This window comes from Aedes aegypti, unplaced genomic scaffold (genome assembly GCF_002204515.2).
Source record: "Aedes aegypti strain LVP_AGWG unplaced genomic scaffold, AaegL5.0 Primary Assembly AGWG_AaegL5_hic_scaff_1273_PBJ_arrow, whole genome shotgun sequence".
NCBI lineage: Eukaryota > Metazoa > Arthropoda > Insecta > Diptera > Culicidae > Aedes > Aedes aegypti.
Genome location: NW_018734701.1, coordinates 18,219 through 34,064, shown reverse-complemented (window position 1 = coordinate 34,064; position 15,846 = coordinate 18,219). Strand labels below are relative to the sequence as shown.

The window sequence follows — 15,846 nt, the reverse complement described above, 5'->3', positions numbered from 1 at the left end:
GTGAAAATTTACATCACATGAGAAAACGGAGAGGCGTACTTTGTTTTTGTTTACTTTTCCAGCTTGTGACAGTTCTAGATCGCGCTAGAGTTGTCGAAATAGTTCCTTAGTCTGAGGATTCAGGATGGTGCAATGTTTTGCATAGATATATATCAGGTATCAGAAGGCCGGCTCCAAAGGCACGTTCCCCACCAGTTGGGAGATTTGTGCCATATTTGAGCCTATTTCATCATCTACCCGATGGGAGAGGAAAGGGAAGGGACACTGCAAACGCATGAGCGTAAAGAGAGCCTATAGCTCATTACCACAGCGGGTTAAGAATAACAGAATGTCCTGAAGATTCAGGCTTCTGAATTCAGTTTCACTTAATAAGTGTTTACCAAGTAATTGGAATCGCATTTGCGAAAAAACTGGACAGTTGCATATCAGGTGATACGAAGATCCATAATCGGAGTCACAACTATCACACACAAATGAGTCAGCACGCTGAATATTTGCCATGTGATAGTTGAGTCGGCAGTGGCCTGTCAACGCTCTGACCAAGAGACTGCAATTCTGCTTTGACAGATTTGTTAAATACTTCGCCACCCTTGGAGATGGCTCAGTAATGTACAATTTTGTTTGACGACATGACTCCAAACTATTCCAATATTGCTTGTGCTGAGTTGCCGCCCAAGCACTTCGAAATTGGAATAGCCGGCTTAGGGCCAATGAAGTCATGCGATGCTCCATCGCGAGCTAACTCATCAGCCAATTCATTTCCAGCGATGGAAGAATGGCCAGGTACCCATACAAGGTTTACAGAGTTGACTGAATTCAGTTCCTCAATTTGAGTTCGAAATGCGATAACAAGCTTCGACCTTGAGTTGGCCGAAGCGAGAGCTTTTATAGCAGCTTGACTATCTGAACAGAAGTATATGACTTTACCCATTACGCGCTGTTGAAGTGCTGATTGCACTCCACACATAAGAGCAAATATTTCCGCCTGAAAAACGGTGCAGTTTCTACCAAGTGAGTAAAACTGATTCAGCCTTAGCTCACGAGAATATACTCCTGCACCAGCTCTACCTTCAAGAAGGGAGCCATCAGTGTAACATACTATATTGTTTGATATACTTCTTTCCAAATAGCCAGACGTCCACTCTTCCCGTGAAGGGAATTGTGTGGTAAATGTCCTGTAAGGAAAGTGGCAAGCAATTGTGAGATCACTTGGAGCAAGGACAATTTTGTCCCAATTCACCAAAAGTGGAAACAACGAAGTGTGTGTAGGGTTGTCCAACATTTCGCGGTAAACCATTCCGCGGTCAACCATTTCGCGGTGTACCATTTCGCGGTTTGTATCATTTTGCGGTTTACCGTCTTGCAGTTAGTACCATTTCGCGGTATGTCGTTTCGCGGTCCATACCATTTCGCGGTGTGGTTTTTCCTACGAGTTGCACTGAAAATTGTTGGCATTATCACTTATAATATTTTCATCGGTGATTTACCCTTCTTTTGAACACAGGCAGCCCCTCAAATTGCTCTGTTAGGATAGATGAAACTTCTCGGTCCAAACCGCGAAACAGTACATCGCGAAATGGTACTGACCGCGAATTGACATGCCGCCAAATGGTACTAACTGCGAAATGTCGTACCGCGAAATGACAAACCGCGAAATGGTATACCGCGAAGTGGATTACCGCAAAATGTTATACAATCGTGTGTAGATCTACGATTCACTGGATTTTTCTCCAGTAGATCCAGTGAGCGCAGTTCTGCTAGTATAAATTACCTACGTAAGTGTTTAAAGTTTTCAATTAAATATTTGTTCTATAAGTGAACATGTGAGCCACAATTCGATTCGGTATTTGTGTTTTACGCACTTAAACAGGAAAGCTTACTATGATGTCTTCATGACATCAATGAACCTTATCCCATATATACTGTTTCCGCGATTCCAATTAGCGTCCCTCATGGAAGGATAGGTGCGTAAGTGTAATTGGGAGGCTCAATTTTTTTGTTCAATTAGCCTTAATCATGCGGTTTTAGGGCCGGGCCCTTTTTTCCCATAGTAGTTCCAGGCTTCATTGATTTTTGACGAAATGGAGATAAATACTATGCAATAGTTACTCAAATATGATTCCACACTAAGCAGATTAATATAAAATTCAACTCGCCGTTTTAATATTAAAACTATTGATAAACAATCAATTTACTTTTGAAAACAACTTTTTTTGTCGAAAAATTTAGCCCATATGCTACTTTGTTTGTTCAAGTACTTTTTTTAAACTTTTGAGAATATGCTTCTGTTCTTTGCTAGACAGCCTCTTATTCAATATCGATTAATTTTCTATGTAAAGTTTTTAACGTTTGCTATCTTTTTTCCAGAACTACTGAAAACCTTCTGCATAGACTCTTTGTCTGTATAGCAGGAGTCGCCGATCAATTACAAACCAATTTTGCTGCCGACCTACGCCAAATGCTAAAAAGTGTGTTCATTATAAATTCATCACCTCCGGAACCGGAAGAGCCACCAGAGTTAGCACCGACGTCAAGTGATAAACCAAAGGAACCAGACCCAACGGATTTGTTTGAATTTCGTGCTAGCGAACAGGATGTAATAACTCCCGGTCAAAACAGTGGAGGGTCGAGTCAAAGCATTTATTCAGCAGAGGAAGTAAATCCAGAAGATCCGCATGACTCTGTTTTTGGATCTCCGGGCACTTCTCCCATACGAGCTTCTTCTGCTCCGCGCACTATGATGACTACTGCAGAGAGTGGAGGTGTGACAGTTAATGTTTCTGTTTCGGTTGTTACCGGTGGTGGCTCTAGCTCCAGTAGGAATGTCCAAGAACGAAGTGTTAGTTTAAGTGAAACGTCGATTGTGGTCGAAAACAATGGTGGAGCCACAGATTCCAATTTACGTGATAGCCACCGAAGACACAGTGCAATTGGGTCCAAAGGCGAGTACGGACGAAGTCGATCTAGTCCGAACAGTCCAGTGAATGGAACATCTGCTGAAGAACGCCGCATGCCGGAGGCACCTCCCCGTTGGATTCCAGATGGAGATGCGCCACGTTGCATGGCGTGTGCCTCTTCATTTACACCATTCAGGAGGCGACATCACTGTCGGAATTGTGGTGGGGTTTTCTGTGGCGTATGCTCGAGCGCCTCTGCACCACTTCCCAAATACGGATTGACTAAGGCGGTGCGGGTTTGTCGAGATTGTTATGTTCGTGAAGTGGGGACCTAGAGATTAGCAGCGCTGAAAAAACTCAATTCTTTTTAGTTAACTATTGTTGAATTTTTCACGTGACGAGTTCTTTTCTTACTGTGAGGTATTTGTTTTTACTAAAATGTAACATGTCTGTTTTATTTGTATTTTACAAAACATAAGACGAAGTAAAATTATCAAATCATGTTTTTACTGAAATTTACGCATCTCTTTTCAAAGCTATCCAATTTTTTTCTGAAGGATTTGTATAAACCAGAGTACCCGATTCTTTTTATCAGTGGTAATCACAAGAATGCTTTATTTAAAAAAAGGTGACCGGGATCATATTGCCCAAAGAAAACTCAAAAAAAAAAAAATCATTGCAAAAACTAAAAAGAAAATGTACTTCTATTTACATTGATTTAACTTATTCTTTAAAGTTTTCGCTTACATATTTTTTTGGTTTTATTTTTTGATTATGTAAAATATAAGATGTTCTACACTTAAAACAAATAGCTTCTGTTGCAATTATAACCGTTTGTGAAGGTGACAAATGTTAGATTGTAAGATTAGCTTTGATTGTGTTTTTTACGGTCCCTCTACAAAGTCCTGACTGAAAATTGAAACCCATCTTGTATCGTTTGTTCAAATTTTTCCAATCAGCTCTGAATTCATCGATCATTAATCGTAGAAAATGTGAAAAATTCAGGAAACATTTGTGAAAACCTATGCAAAACGAATCTGGTATGCTTGTAACTTGCTTTACAGTCAAACCTCCATGAGTCGATATCTGAAAGGACCATCGACTCATGGAAATATCGAGGCGTGGAAACAAATGCCTTGGAAAACTGTTTGAGGGGATGGTCATAGTAACCATGAAATTTTGCTTTCAGTATGGTTCCATGAGTCGATATCGAGTCATGGAACATCGAGTCATGGAGGTTTCACTGTACTACGAACTTCGTAAGAATTGCATAATTAATGTGTTCACTTGAATATTTCCAGTTTACATTATGACCATCACAACTATTCGAATACATTTGACAATACAATTAAACCTCCATGAGTCGATGTTCCAAGACTGGAGATCGGCTCATGGAACCATACTAGAAGCGAAATATCATGGTCCCTCGAAACAACTTTCCAAACGATTCCTGTTCCATGAATCGATATTTCCATGAATAGATGGTCCCTTCAATATCTACTCATGAAGGTTTGATTATAGTATCTAATACGTATATACACTTGCAAAAGTTTGAGTACTAATTCTAATTTTCGAAGCATATCATGTTTTAATGTCTAATGCCTTAATTCAAACTAAATTTTGATTAACAATTTGTCGAAATATTCCTGGATCTATCCGTAAACTGTTAAGGGTTGGTATAATAATATGTTTTTCTAGAATGTACCACTTACTAAAGATAATGGCTTACAAGGTTACAATCAAATTCCTTCCATATTTTTGAAGTTTTTCATCAAATACAAAAAAAAAACCTCATATGTAGAAACTCGCATTGCAATTCAAGTGTTCAATATATGAAATACCCGCTTACAGTATATGTCATTCCTTTGGCAATCGGTATCAGAAATGTTTTTAATAAAGTTGTTTGGTCACCGTGCAATTTCATTTTTAGTTTTATAGTATCATGTTCCATACATCATCCAAACCATGTAACCCTGATTCTTAATCTAAACACAATAAACTTGATTCAATACATTCCTTCTCTAAATATTACAAATCATGTTAGTTAATCTGAAAGACTTATGTACAGTTACAGTGGTTTGCGACCATGGTAAAATTCAGTATAAATCATAAATTCATTGACCTAAATCCGTTCTGGAAGTAAGGATAGAAAATTAGCTTCAATTCATTTTATTCTGTTAAATAGCCGAAGGTTTATGTTGGAAAGAGTTATCTGAATTATAGTTGAAAAAGGATCATCTATTGTGCAACATAACACGCGTTAATTGAGCACATTTTTTGGCAAAAAGTAATGGAAATCTAACAAATATAACCTTATTTTTATCTAATCTAAATGATAATGTGAATGCATAAAAATGCTGAAAACTAAAAATTAGAGTGATATCTTTTTTACGAAGAAAGAAAATGTTTTGTGTATACTTCGAATACAAGTTAGTTCAATAATTTTGTATATATGATGAAAACAAGAAAAAAAGAAAAGTGGTTGAATTTTCTTAAACTTAGAAAAATGTCAAAAGAAAAAAAATCTTGTACCATCAACTGTAGGTATATCTCAAACATGTAAAGGAAACGCATGTCAAATAAGTCAACGCCTGAAATCTGTAAGAGAAGAGGGTGAGTCATAAACTAAGATATATTGTGATTATGCAAGCATTAAAGAAATGAATCGTAAATGCAAAAGTACGAAAGAATTGCTAGAGCAGTTTAATAAAAAAAAGCTGAATATTTCATCAACAAAACCATTTGCCTTTTTATTTTTCTCATTCACTTTTCCTCGCAATCCGAAAGATTCAATTTTTATGTTTTATGTTCATATGGAAGAGAACTACTTGGGCAATTTCATGATTCATTTTGGCATGTGGGGGTTTTCTCCGCCGAATCCATTTGGAATAAAGCGCACTTCAATACGATATATATTTTTTTGTATGGTTTTTAGTTGGAGCTGCCTGACAGCTTAACTTGTCAAGGCTGAACCCTCGGTCTGGCTTTTGCCAAGTTTCCCCTCTGAAGGGGACGGACCTGGTGTAGGGGTTAGAAAACACGCCTCTCACGCCGAGGACCTGGGATCGAATCCCATCCCCGAGATAGTCACAAAAAAAAATCAGTGACGACTTCCTTCGGAAGGGAAGTAAAGCCGTTGGTCTCGAGATGAACTAGCCCAGGGCTAAAAATCTCGTTAATAAAGATAGAAAAAAAAAAGTTTCCCCTTTACCAGGACCAATATCCGACGGACTAGGCAATGGCGCCCACATGAACACTGCTTTTTTATTAGTATTGTGACGTGGTAGTTTTTGAAAAGTACCCATATTCCCTTGCTTCTGAGAAAAGGAAGCATTGTGAAAATCAGCAGCTCCATCAGAATTTGTTTGAAATAGTAGTGTAGTAGTGTCATTACTAATACTGTCAAGTCGAAATGGTTTTGAATAATTTGTCATTCAAGTGCTATTCTGATTACTCCTGTCTTTTACGTCTTAAATGTCAATTGTTGTCAAGTCTTAACAAAATTAGGCTGTTTAGTAAGAGTTCTAGTTAATTTCATTTTTGTTGTTAAAAGTATTTATTGGTCATTACGTTCATATATCCTTAAAGAAAAAAGTCGCTTTCCTTGTCTGTTCAACAATTTTTCGAAACTAGCAAGTGTACCCTAATGATCGATCTCAGCGTCTTACTTTCCATAGTAATTTTTATAGTGAATATTGAAGAGTAAAGTTACCTTAGGCTTCTATTACAGTCTCCTACAAGATTCACTTTTCGGTGGCAAATGCAATGCTTCACAACGCCTACTTTCTACTTGTAAATTTTGCGAAAATGAAGCTGGAATTAGATTATTTATACCGCTGTTACAAAAGAGGTATTTCTTATTATGGCAATGTAAAAACCATGTAAAAATAAGATTGTCGCCACTTATTTCTACTCAGTGAATCTACTAGTCATTTTCCTAAGAGTTCCTAAGTATTCCTTACGTCGTATATGATAACGATGTATCTAGCTAGCTAATAGTAAGAGTGGCTACGGATTAGCGTTGGGCAAATTTGTGCAAAACATCGATGTTACTGAATCGATTCACATTTGAACTGCTGAATCGATTCACCGATGTAATCGAATCCTTTGAATCGATGTTTTCGTATCGATTCGAATCGGATGAAAATTGACATTTATGAAGCTTGAAATGAGACCAAACACATTTGCATTCGATTTCAACAACTTTCAATCAAATCAGTTTCGAAAATCAATCGAACAGATTTACTACTTCAAGCTTAGTTCAAAATATGGTTTCTTCTCGACAAACACATTAAGAAATATTCAACGATTTCAACAAAATGAATCGAATGAAGAGAATCGATTCACCCGATTTTAGGTGTTCCATACGGTTCCGGGTCATTTGGCCGAATGCCATTTGGCCGAATGCCGTATGGCCGAACGCCATTTGGCCGAAAGGGTCATTTGGCCGAACGCCATTTGGCCGAATGCCGTTTGGCCGAAATTGAAAACAAAAGTGAACTACAGTTAGCATGAATTCATTTTGAATTTCAAAGAACTTATTCAGCTTATTCATAAAAATAGGAAATATCATCATTGATATACATAAGCTTTTTAGTGTTAGTTGAAGAAACAGTCAGAGCTGAAAAAAGAACATCCTAAATGTAAGCAGCATTGAACCTATGCTAGTGGTGATAGTCACCAACAGATGTTTTGGCATCGCGTTTGAACTTTTGACAGTAACTGAAATAGTTTAAAACTTTTTCGTCCTTCTGCAGGATCGGCTTGCTTCGATCCCTCGAATCGTACTAAGTAATATATGTCATAGTTCTGACATCAACAAGTCTTGGCTTCTTCTTTTCACAACGGAGAAACAGTGTACTTCTTTGACGTAAGTGTTCACCGAGTCGTTTATTGCTATATTCAAGAAACGGTGCAGTGTTCAGTTCCCAAGTTGTAATTTTAATCTTGGAGGAGAATGACATCTCATCTACACTCTTAAAAATAATGAAAATCACTCCGAACGTAATTCGCATTATGACTGAATGGCACATTATGTAAGTGATGAAATGACGTAAAAATGGGTTCTCAAAGATGTATTGAAAGAAAAATGTAATTTTACATGATGAAGGACATGAAAACGATGCCGCTATGATTGACATTTCCCGAATCAGACACCATCGTATTTAAAATAAGACACAAATTCGCGTCATTTGGCTCGCTTCTTTTATGTGCATCCAAAAGACGTATTCTTCTTCTGTCGGGTGTGGGATCACTGCGTCCATTTTTTAGGACTATTGTGATATACCCTATTACTCTATGTACACAATGTTTTCCAGTAGCAAATGTGCCTCCGGAATACTTTGCGCATTTGACTGAACTTTGAACCATCTGCCATTGATGGGCAGAAGTCCTAGGTTGCAGTGTTGTAGTTCCCCCAATCTGGCGTGATCAGCCTAATAAAGCTAACCACCTCCCTGGGGATGCGTTCCAAATATCAGCTGGCTGTAAGTAGTGCTTGCCAAATATTTTGAACCTACGATGGATGTGTGCACTGCAAGAGCAGAGAAGGTGTTGTGAGGTTTCGTCCGTCTCGTCACAGAAACGGCAATTTGTGTTTTGGACGACACCGATCTTGTATAAGTGGTATCTGCTTGGGCAGTGACCAGTTATTAGACCGATGTATGTTCTGAGATCCCTTTTGTTGAGACCTATAAGTTTTTGTGTTTGTGTCGTGTTTATTGTTACGAACCTTTTGGACTGATTCGCATTGGAAACTGTATTCCAATTTGATTGAATTTGACCGAACAACCAGTTGTTCAATTCCGTGTTTAGTGCAGAGTTTGAAATGCCAAGGAATGGCTCTGGACCAATGAACATATTGGTTGATCCATTCCTTGCTAGCTGATCGGCAATTTCGTTACCCTCTAGACCCGTATGTCCTGGGATCCAATATAGTTTAACTCGATTGCGTTCAGCTAGGGATTTCAGTGCAAGAATGCATTCCCACACAAGTTTTGAGTTGCAAGTGAAAGCCTTCAAAGATTGAAGCGCTGCTTGACTATCAGAGAAAATACAGATGGTGGCATGTCTGTAATTTCTTTTCAGACACAGCTGCGCACATTCCTTGATTGCATAGACTTCTGCTTGAAATACTGTAGGCCACTGTCCAAGAGAGACAGAGATTTTGGTTTTCGGTCCGTATACTCCAGACCCTGTCAAATTATTCATTTTTGAACCATCTGTGTAGAATTTAATAGATCCCGGTGAAATGGTGGGTCCACCTCCTTCCCATTCCTCACGAGAAGGAAAGACCACCGTGAATGGCGAGTCATAGTTTACCACTTTTTCCATCCAGTCACTACATTTTTCAACAATAGGATTTATCGAAAATTCGTTTAATATACTGAGGTGACCTGTTAAGTCCCCTGACAATAGGACTGTTGATCGTTTTAGCCGAAGAGCACTTTTCTCAGCATCCAGCTTTATGAATTGATCCAGCCGGGGCAGATTGAGTATAGCATCTAGGGCAAACGAGGGGTACTACGAACTGCACCGGTTATGGCAATACAGGCAGTACGTTGAATTTTGTTCAGCTTAGCTCTAGCCGTAGCTTCCTTTGTCTTAGGCCACCAAACAAGGGACGCATAGGTTATTCTAGGCCGAACGATTGTTTTATAGATCCACATGATCATACTGGGTTTTAGACCCCATGTTTTAACCACAGGTCTCTGAGCAAACCCAGAGTGAGTTGAGACCTTTATTTATGATTGTTTGAAGATGGGTGTTCCAATTTAGTTTTGCGTCAAGTGTGATGCCAAGATACTTGACCTCATTTGAGTAAACTAATTGTATTTGGTTCAAGAAAAGAGGGTGGAGTTGTACCTTTCGTCTTTTTGTGAACGGTACAATTGTTGTTTTTGAAGGGTTTATTCCTAGTTTCTCTTTTTGACACCAGGAGAGTGTGTGATTGAGAGCAATTTGCATCCTTGATGAAATAACGCTGTCAAATTTGCCTCGTACAATAATGACTACGTCATCTGCGTATCCAACAACTTCAAAACCCCTTCTTTCTAAGCTATCTAGCAGTTCGTCCACCACTAATGACCACAATAAGGGAGATAGTACTCCCCCTTGAGGGCATCCCCTTGTAGCCATTACAGTAATGCGCGAATCACTCAGCTCAGATGAGATCTGTCGATTTGCTAGCATAGCATGTACCCAGGTTGCAATGCATGGGTCGAAGTTTCTCCTCAACATTGCCGAACCTATAGACGAATAAGAAGCGTTATCGAACGCGCCCTCAATATCAAGAAATGCTATAAGAGCGATTTCTTTTGCATTAAAGATTTTCTCGATCTTGTTCACTAGCGTGTGCAGTGCTGAGACCGTTGATTTTCCGCTTTGATAAGCAAATTGGGATTTAGAAAGAGGCATAGTTTTCATAAATTTAGAATCTATATACTCGCATAATACCTTCTCCATGATTTTAAGCATTACCGAGGATAGGCTTATCGGTCGGAATGCTTTAGGGTTGGTTTTGTCCTTTTTTCCTGCTTTTGGAATAAAGACAACTCGAACTTGACGCCAATCATTTGGAATGTGTCCCAGAACTAAACTTGCCTTAAAAATCTCTACCATGTGTGGAATCAGTGTCTCTTCCTCTTTTTGATAAGCGCTGGGAAGATCCATCCATGCCAGCAGATTTGAATGGCTCGAAAGATCTCACTGCCCTAAAACCCTATCGCGAGTAAAAGCTTCTTTGGCAACCTTTATTGCGTCCCTTTTTGTCCTGAGTCCCCTGATAGGACCGTGTGGAACTGAGACGTCAAGTCTGGCACCTCAGCATTTAGACTCGTTTGTGGGATTGAATCAGGAAAGTGAACTCTTAGCATTCACTCAGTGTTTCACGAGGTTCCACAGTGAGTGAACGTCAGTCCTTTGAAGACTTCCCAACCATTGGAGTGATCTTCGAAAAGAGTTTTATGAAGTCGAGCAGCTACGGGAGTTTTCCCAATGCTTCACACATGAGAACCCATGATTTCGTTTGCTCGTCTCATTTCTTTGTTATACCTGTCAAGCCTTTCGTATAGACCCAATCAGAAGTGCGTTTGGCTCGGTTGAATTCCTTCCGAGCAGTTTCCCTGAGTTTATCAAGGTGAAGTTCCACCTGAACATCTCTGTTCGAACTAATGTTTTGATCGACAAGCTCTCTTGATAAGCATTTAGAATTTTTGTTTTTAAAGATAGAATCCCGAAGCTGCTTCTAACTGTATAATAGTCTGAATATTCGCTCTATTATATAGTCTTCAGAACGGAGAATGCTGAGTAGGTTTCCCAATCAGTTTTCTTGGATCTTTAAACGACTTTTGAATCATTAGACCCCCTTCCCACTCGAGGACTATATGTTTATGGTCTGACATAGATATTTCATTAGAAACATGCCAGTTTTTTATTTTATCCGAGATGGATTGATGCATAAAGTCAGATCAAGGACTTCTTGTCGTAAGATGTTTTCAAATGTAGCTTATCACCGACATTGCATATGTCATATTTTTGGAGGAAAGAAACTGCAAAAGATGCTCACCTCTGATATTTGTGTTTGTACTTCCCCATACAGGTGATGAGCATTGGCTCACAACCGATGACGAAGGGGATGTTGTGTTTTTGACTGTAAGAGACAAGAGCAGCCATCTCTGGAGGAGAATGTCTTCTGCGTCGCCAGGGAAATACGCCGAAACCATAATGATCTCAGTACTGCCCCTAGCAGTAGAAACCTCCATCCTGAGCGCCACGATGTCCCTTTTTGATGAATTCTGTAATTGGAAAACATTTAGTAATCATTGCGTATTAGAATAGCTGCTCTGGGAGAGAGCTGGCTGTCATCATATACCAACCTACACGAGTTTAGTTGAATACCTTGTATTCGAGTTTTGTTGACCCATGGCTCTTTGAATCAGTGCCACGGAAAGGTTTCTTTGTGAATCTCCTGCAAAGCACATCTGTTGCGCACTGAGCATGATGGAGATTCACTGGAGGATTTTAATCATTTGCTGAGGCGTTTCGCATTTTCCGGTACGTTTGCCGTCCTTCTTTGGATGTTGCGGATCATCAACTTTTGATTTTGGGGATGTCTTAGATTTTGGTTTTTTGTCCTTTCCTTACCTAGGCCTGCTGGCTTATCCCCTGTGGTCAATTTACACTTTTGACATTTCCACTGCCCTTATTGGGAGCCATTGAGGTGACACCGCTTGGGCCAGGAAGTGAGGTCAAATATGCATCTTTCCATCAGAGGAAGACAAGCTAGCCTGTTATGGTGGGAGTTGGTTGTGGGATGCTACTAGAGCCTCCTCAGATTTCTCTTGGGTCGGCTGTCCAGTTGGATTGTCATTGGAGTTTGGGTGTGTTGCTCTTTACTTTCCTCAACTGTATTTCTCCAAAGCGGTAGTTGAGGATGAACTTGGATTGAATGAGTTTTTCCATGGACGGTCCATCTACATTAAAGACCCACACCACATGCTTGTTGTTAGGAGTGAGCCGTTGCATGACACGCCAGTTGTTGGTTAGCAGATCGTTCTGACTCTCGATGAAGCTTTGATACGATCCATCGGTGTATTGTGCGCTTTGAGGGAAGAGGCTCGAATCAGTTCTGGACGTTGAATCTTATCTCATCCATTGCAACCAACTCAACGCCTTCCAGGGATTAATGCACGGTGTTATCTCCTTACCCATTCCGCAGTCTCCTGATCCTTACAAATAAGAACCATATGGCCAGACTTGTAGATAAGGTTAGAGAACTTGGGCTTCATTGTCGCGTTCCGTGTTGTTCAACCCGAAGCAGCAGTGCCTCCTGGAGAACGTCCAGCTGAGTCGTTGAAAGTTGGGTCGTGGGGAAGTCTTTTGGGATTATTCCGACTCTCCTGCGACTGGTAATTTCACCGTAGCTTAGACTAGTCTGTTTTTTATCTTCTGGAGGGGTTTGTTGATCGTCAAGGCTGTTGAGCTGTTGGTTTCCTGTTGCCAACGCGCTTTCTCGGATTCAGGTGTTGTTTCATCCGTTTCTGCTTATGTTCTTCTTCAGCATTTGTAGACTTGTCAAGGTCCTGCCGAGTGCGTTTCGAAGGAGTTGACACCATAGCCTCACCCCCCGTGATTCTGGATAGGGCCTCAGGGCGGCTTAAGCCACTTTGTCGGAGTGCTTTTAGCTGCTTCCTTTGGCTCCGAGTGATCTTTTTGGTGCCAGTAGGTTTTTGTTTGTTCGCGTCATCTGTTGGATGTTGATCGGTCTTCCCATCAATAGGACCCGAGGTGACGTTCGATCCTGTGATTGATGGCTGCGATCCTGTCAAGTTTATTGTGACTGTAATTCCATCCTCTTCGTCGTCCATTGGTTCAACCGAAGGATGGAGTCCTGGGTCGTTCGGGAGTGTCAGAGGGAGGTCGGTTTCCATGTTTTCATGCGAACTACTGAGAAGCTCATCTTCGGTCAGTCCAAGCTTACCAAAAGCATTCTCTGTTTCCGTTTCATCCGACTGGGAGAGGCAGTCGTCACCTTTTTCGAACTGAGGAAGGCAGTCGACACCTTTTATTTTGGTTTGATTATTTGCACTCATTTTTTGGTCCCACGAGTCGCTGGGGAAAGACGGTCCGCTGCATCATTGCCCCGCCCTAATGCAGTAAGAGCTACATACTGGAGAGTTCGCCCTGGTGCTCTCCAGGCTCCGTTAGCGATTGAGCATATTTTAAACCCCCTCAACCATTCATCCATCAGCACGGGTCGCATCACACCTTGGGATTGGGGTTACCTGATTAGTAGATTTTTACTACAGGATCAGGCAATCCGTAGTGTTATTCTTAGCCAGTTGAGACAACCACTACCGACACTACACGGCTATCTAGGCTGCTTGGAAAAGAAGATAACATTGAATATTAACTTCTATGAACGACCAAGCAGCCAGCACAAAAGACGTAGAATCGCATGATTTTTTCGGAGTGTGTAAGTTAACCCTTGAGCTAAAAAAAATATGTTTTGAAAAGAACGTATTTTAAGCTTTAATTAAATTAATTATGAAAAATATTTCCCTCATGAAAGGATAAATCTCTTATGAAAATTAAAATAAGTGCAATGCATATAATAATTAATTTCACCAGTACAACAACAAAGAATTGCCGATGATTTAAAGAAGGAAAAATTCCCAATTAAAATATAAGGTCAGTCATTGCTGATAGTAATGGAACCTGTATAACTAGAAAGAATAGCCTTTGTTTAAAGAAGGAAAAATTTCTGATGAAATCATTAAAAACTCTTGAAACCTTATTACACCATTGGTAATCCAGTGGCGAATCAATCATCACCTCAGAGTTTTAACGTGAAGTGTGGAGATCACAACTTCGTCCTGAATAAAAGGGTCGATGTTATCATTCTCTTGGAGCTCTTATATAGTGACAAACGTGACGTCCCGTCACATCATAAAAATCAACAAATTAATTAGCTTATCAGTTATTGGGTCACACTTATGAATCCTACACATCAGCGTTGTAGCAATTTGATTTTTTGTTCATGATTCGGCCAAACGGCATTCGGCCAAATGACCCTTTCGGCCAAATGGCATTCGGCCAAATGGCGTTCGGCCAAACGACATTCGGCCAAACGACATTCGGCCAAACGACATTCGGCCAAACGGCGTTCGGCCAAATGGCTGGACACCGTTCCATACATCGATTCAGAAAATCGATTAATCGGAAAGGAAACATCGATTTTCGGAACATCGATTCAAAATTGCCCAACGCTACTACGGATCGTTCAGGTTATCAAAAGGCAAACTGATCGTCACCAATAGTATTAATGTTCACTTCGGATAGATTAGTTATTTGAAATGGGCATCAATTCTATTAATGACGCAGAATGTCCGTTGGATCCCATCCGAGATATTATTGAGTCTATGCCATATAAATAATGACGCGGCTTCAAGCAAAAAATGCCAAAATGTGATACCACCACTACAGGTTACGCCTTTGGTTTCCATCATATGGGCTAATGGATTATGCCCTTCCATCGCGGCAAGGTCGCATAACCAAGGGGTGGGCCAAAAGCGCACTTCAATACGACGCATATTGTGGGCTAATATTGGCCAGTAGCTTAACCTTTCGGTCGTCGCGCGAATTTTTGTAACGCGAGTAGTCGCGCGTTGTACTTTGTACAACACCCTTGGTTTTGCGAATATCCCAGCAGTCTGACCACTAGAAAGATGACGTCTTTGGCAAAATTGTTCAGTAGCTCAAGGGCTATCATTCTTTTAGCCAAGAAATTCGGGATTTTGCCACTAGGCGGCGATGGTGAGCATGAAACTTTCCTAAGTGCTGACCACTTAGGAAAATGGCGTATTCGGCAAAGTTGTTCGGTAACTCAAGGAATATCATTGTTTGAGCTAGCTGATTCAAAATTTTGCCACCAGTCGGCGCTAATGAGCATAACACATCTATTTCGCAAATATCTCAGGAGCCTGATCACTTAGAAAGATGGCGTCTTCGGTAGAGTTGTTCAGTAGCTCAAATTCTTTCTTTGCTCAATCCTTAAAGTTCGAGATTTTGTAAAATAATGATTGTCCCTGATCTTCTGAACAACTTTTTCTTCCACAAACCGACGCTAAAGATGCAATTTTTCGAATGCAGAAATTTTTGGATCCTGATCGCTTAGAAAAATGATCCTGAGATATTTTCATTACTAAGAAATATTACCCCTTCGGCAAGGTTGTTCATAAGATGAAGGCCTAAATGCAAGGAACCTCAAGCTTTAAAATTCGTTCAACTGGTGGCGCTATTGAGCATGCATATTTTGATTGCTAATATCTGAGGATCCCGATTACATCCAAATATAAACTCCTCGGTTCAAAAGTTTAGTAAGTCAAGTACAAACTTGTGATGGGCCACACTTGTTTGGGAATTCTTCCACTAGATGGTGCTACTGAGT

General features: G+C 40.2%; 1 protein-coding gene across 1 annotated transcript; it reads left to right on the top strand.

The window, feature by feature from the left end:
• Positions 1–1,625: 1,625 nt before the first annotated feature.
• On the top strand, positions 1,626–4,234 carry LOC110680388 (lateral signaling target protein 2 homolog). Its single transcript, XM_021856197.1, has 2 exons — positions 1,626–1,658; positions 2,300–4,234. Exons 1-2 carry the CDS (start codon positions 1,626–1,628, stop codon positions 3,230–3,232), a joined length of 966 nt encoding a protein of 321 aa, XP_021711889.1. The 3' UTR covers positions 3,233–4,234.
• The last annotated feature ends 11,612 nt before the right edge of the window (positions 4,235–15,846 follow it).

Coding starts and splice junctions, on each gene's coding strand:
- LOC110680388 (XM_021856197.1), top strand. CDS start 1,626: ATGTCGTACCGCGAAATGACAAACCGCGAAATG. Junction 1,659..2,299: donor AAATGACAAACCGCGAAATG/GTATACCGCGAA, acceptor GTTCTTTGCTAG/ACAGCCTCTTATTCAATATC.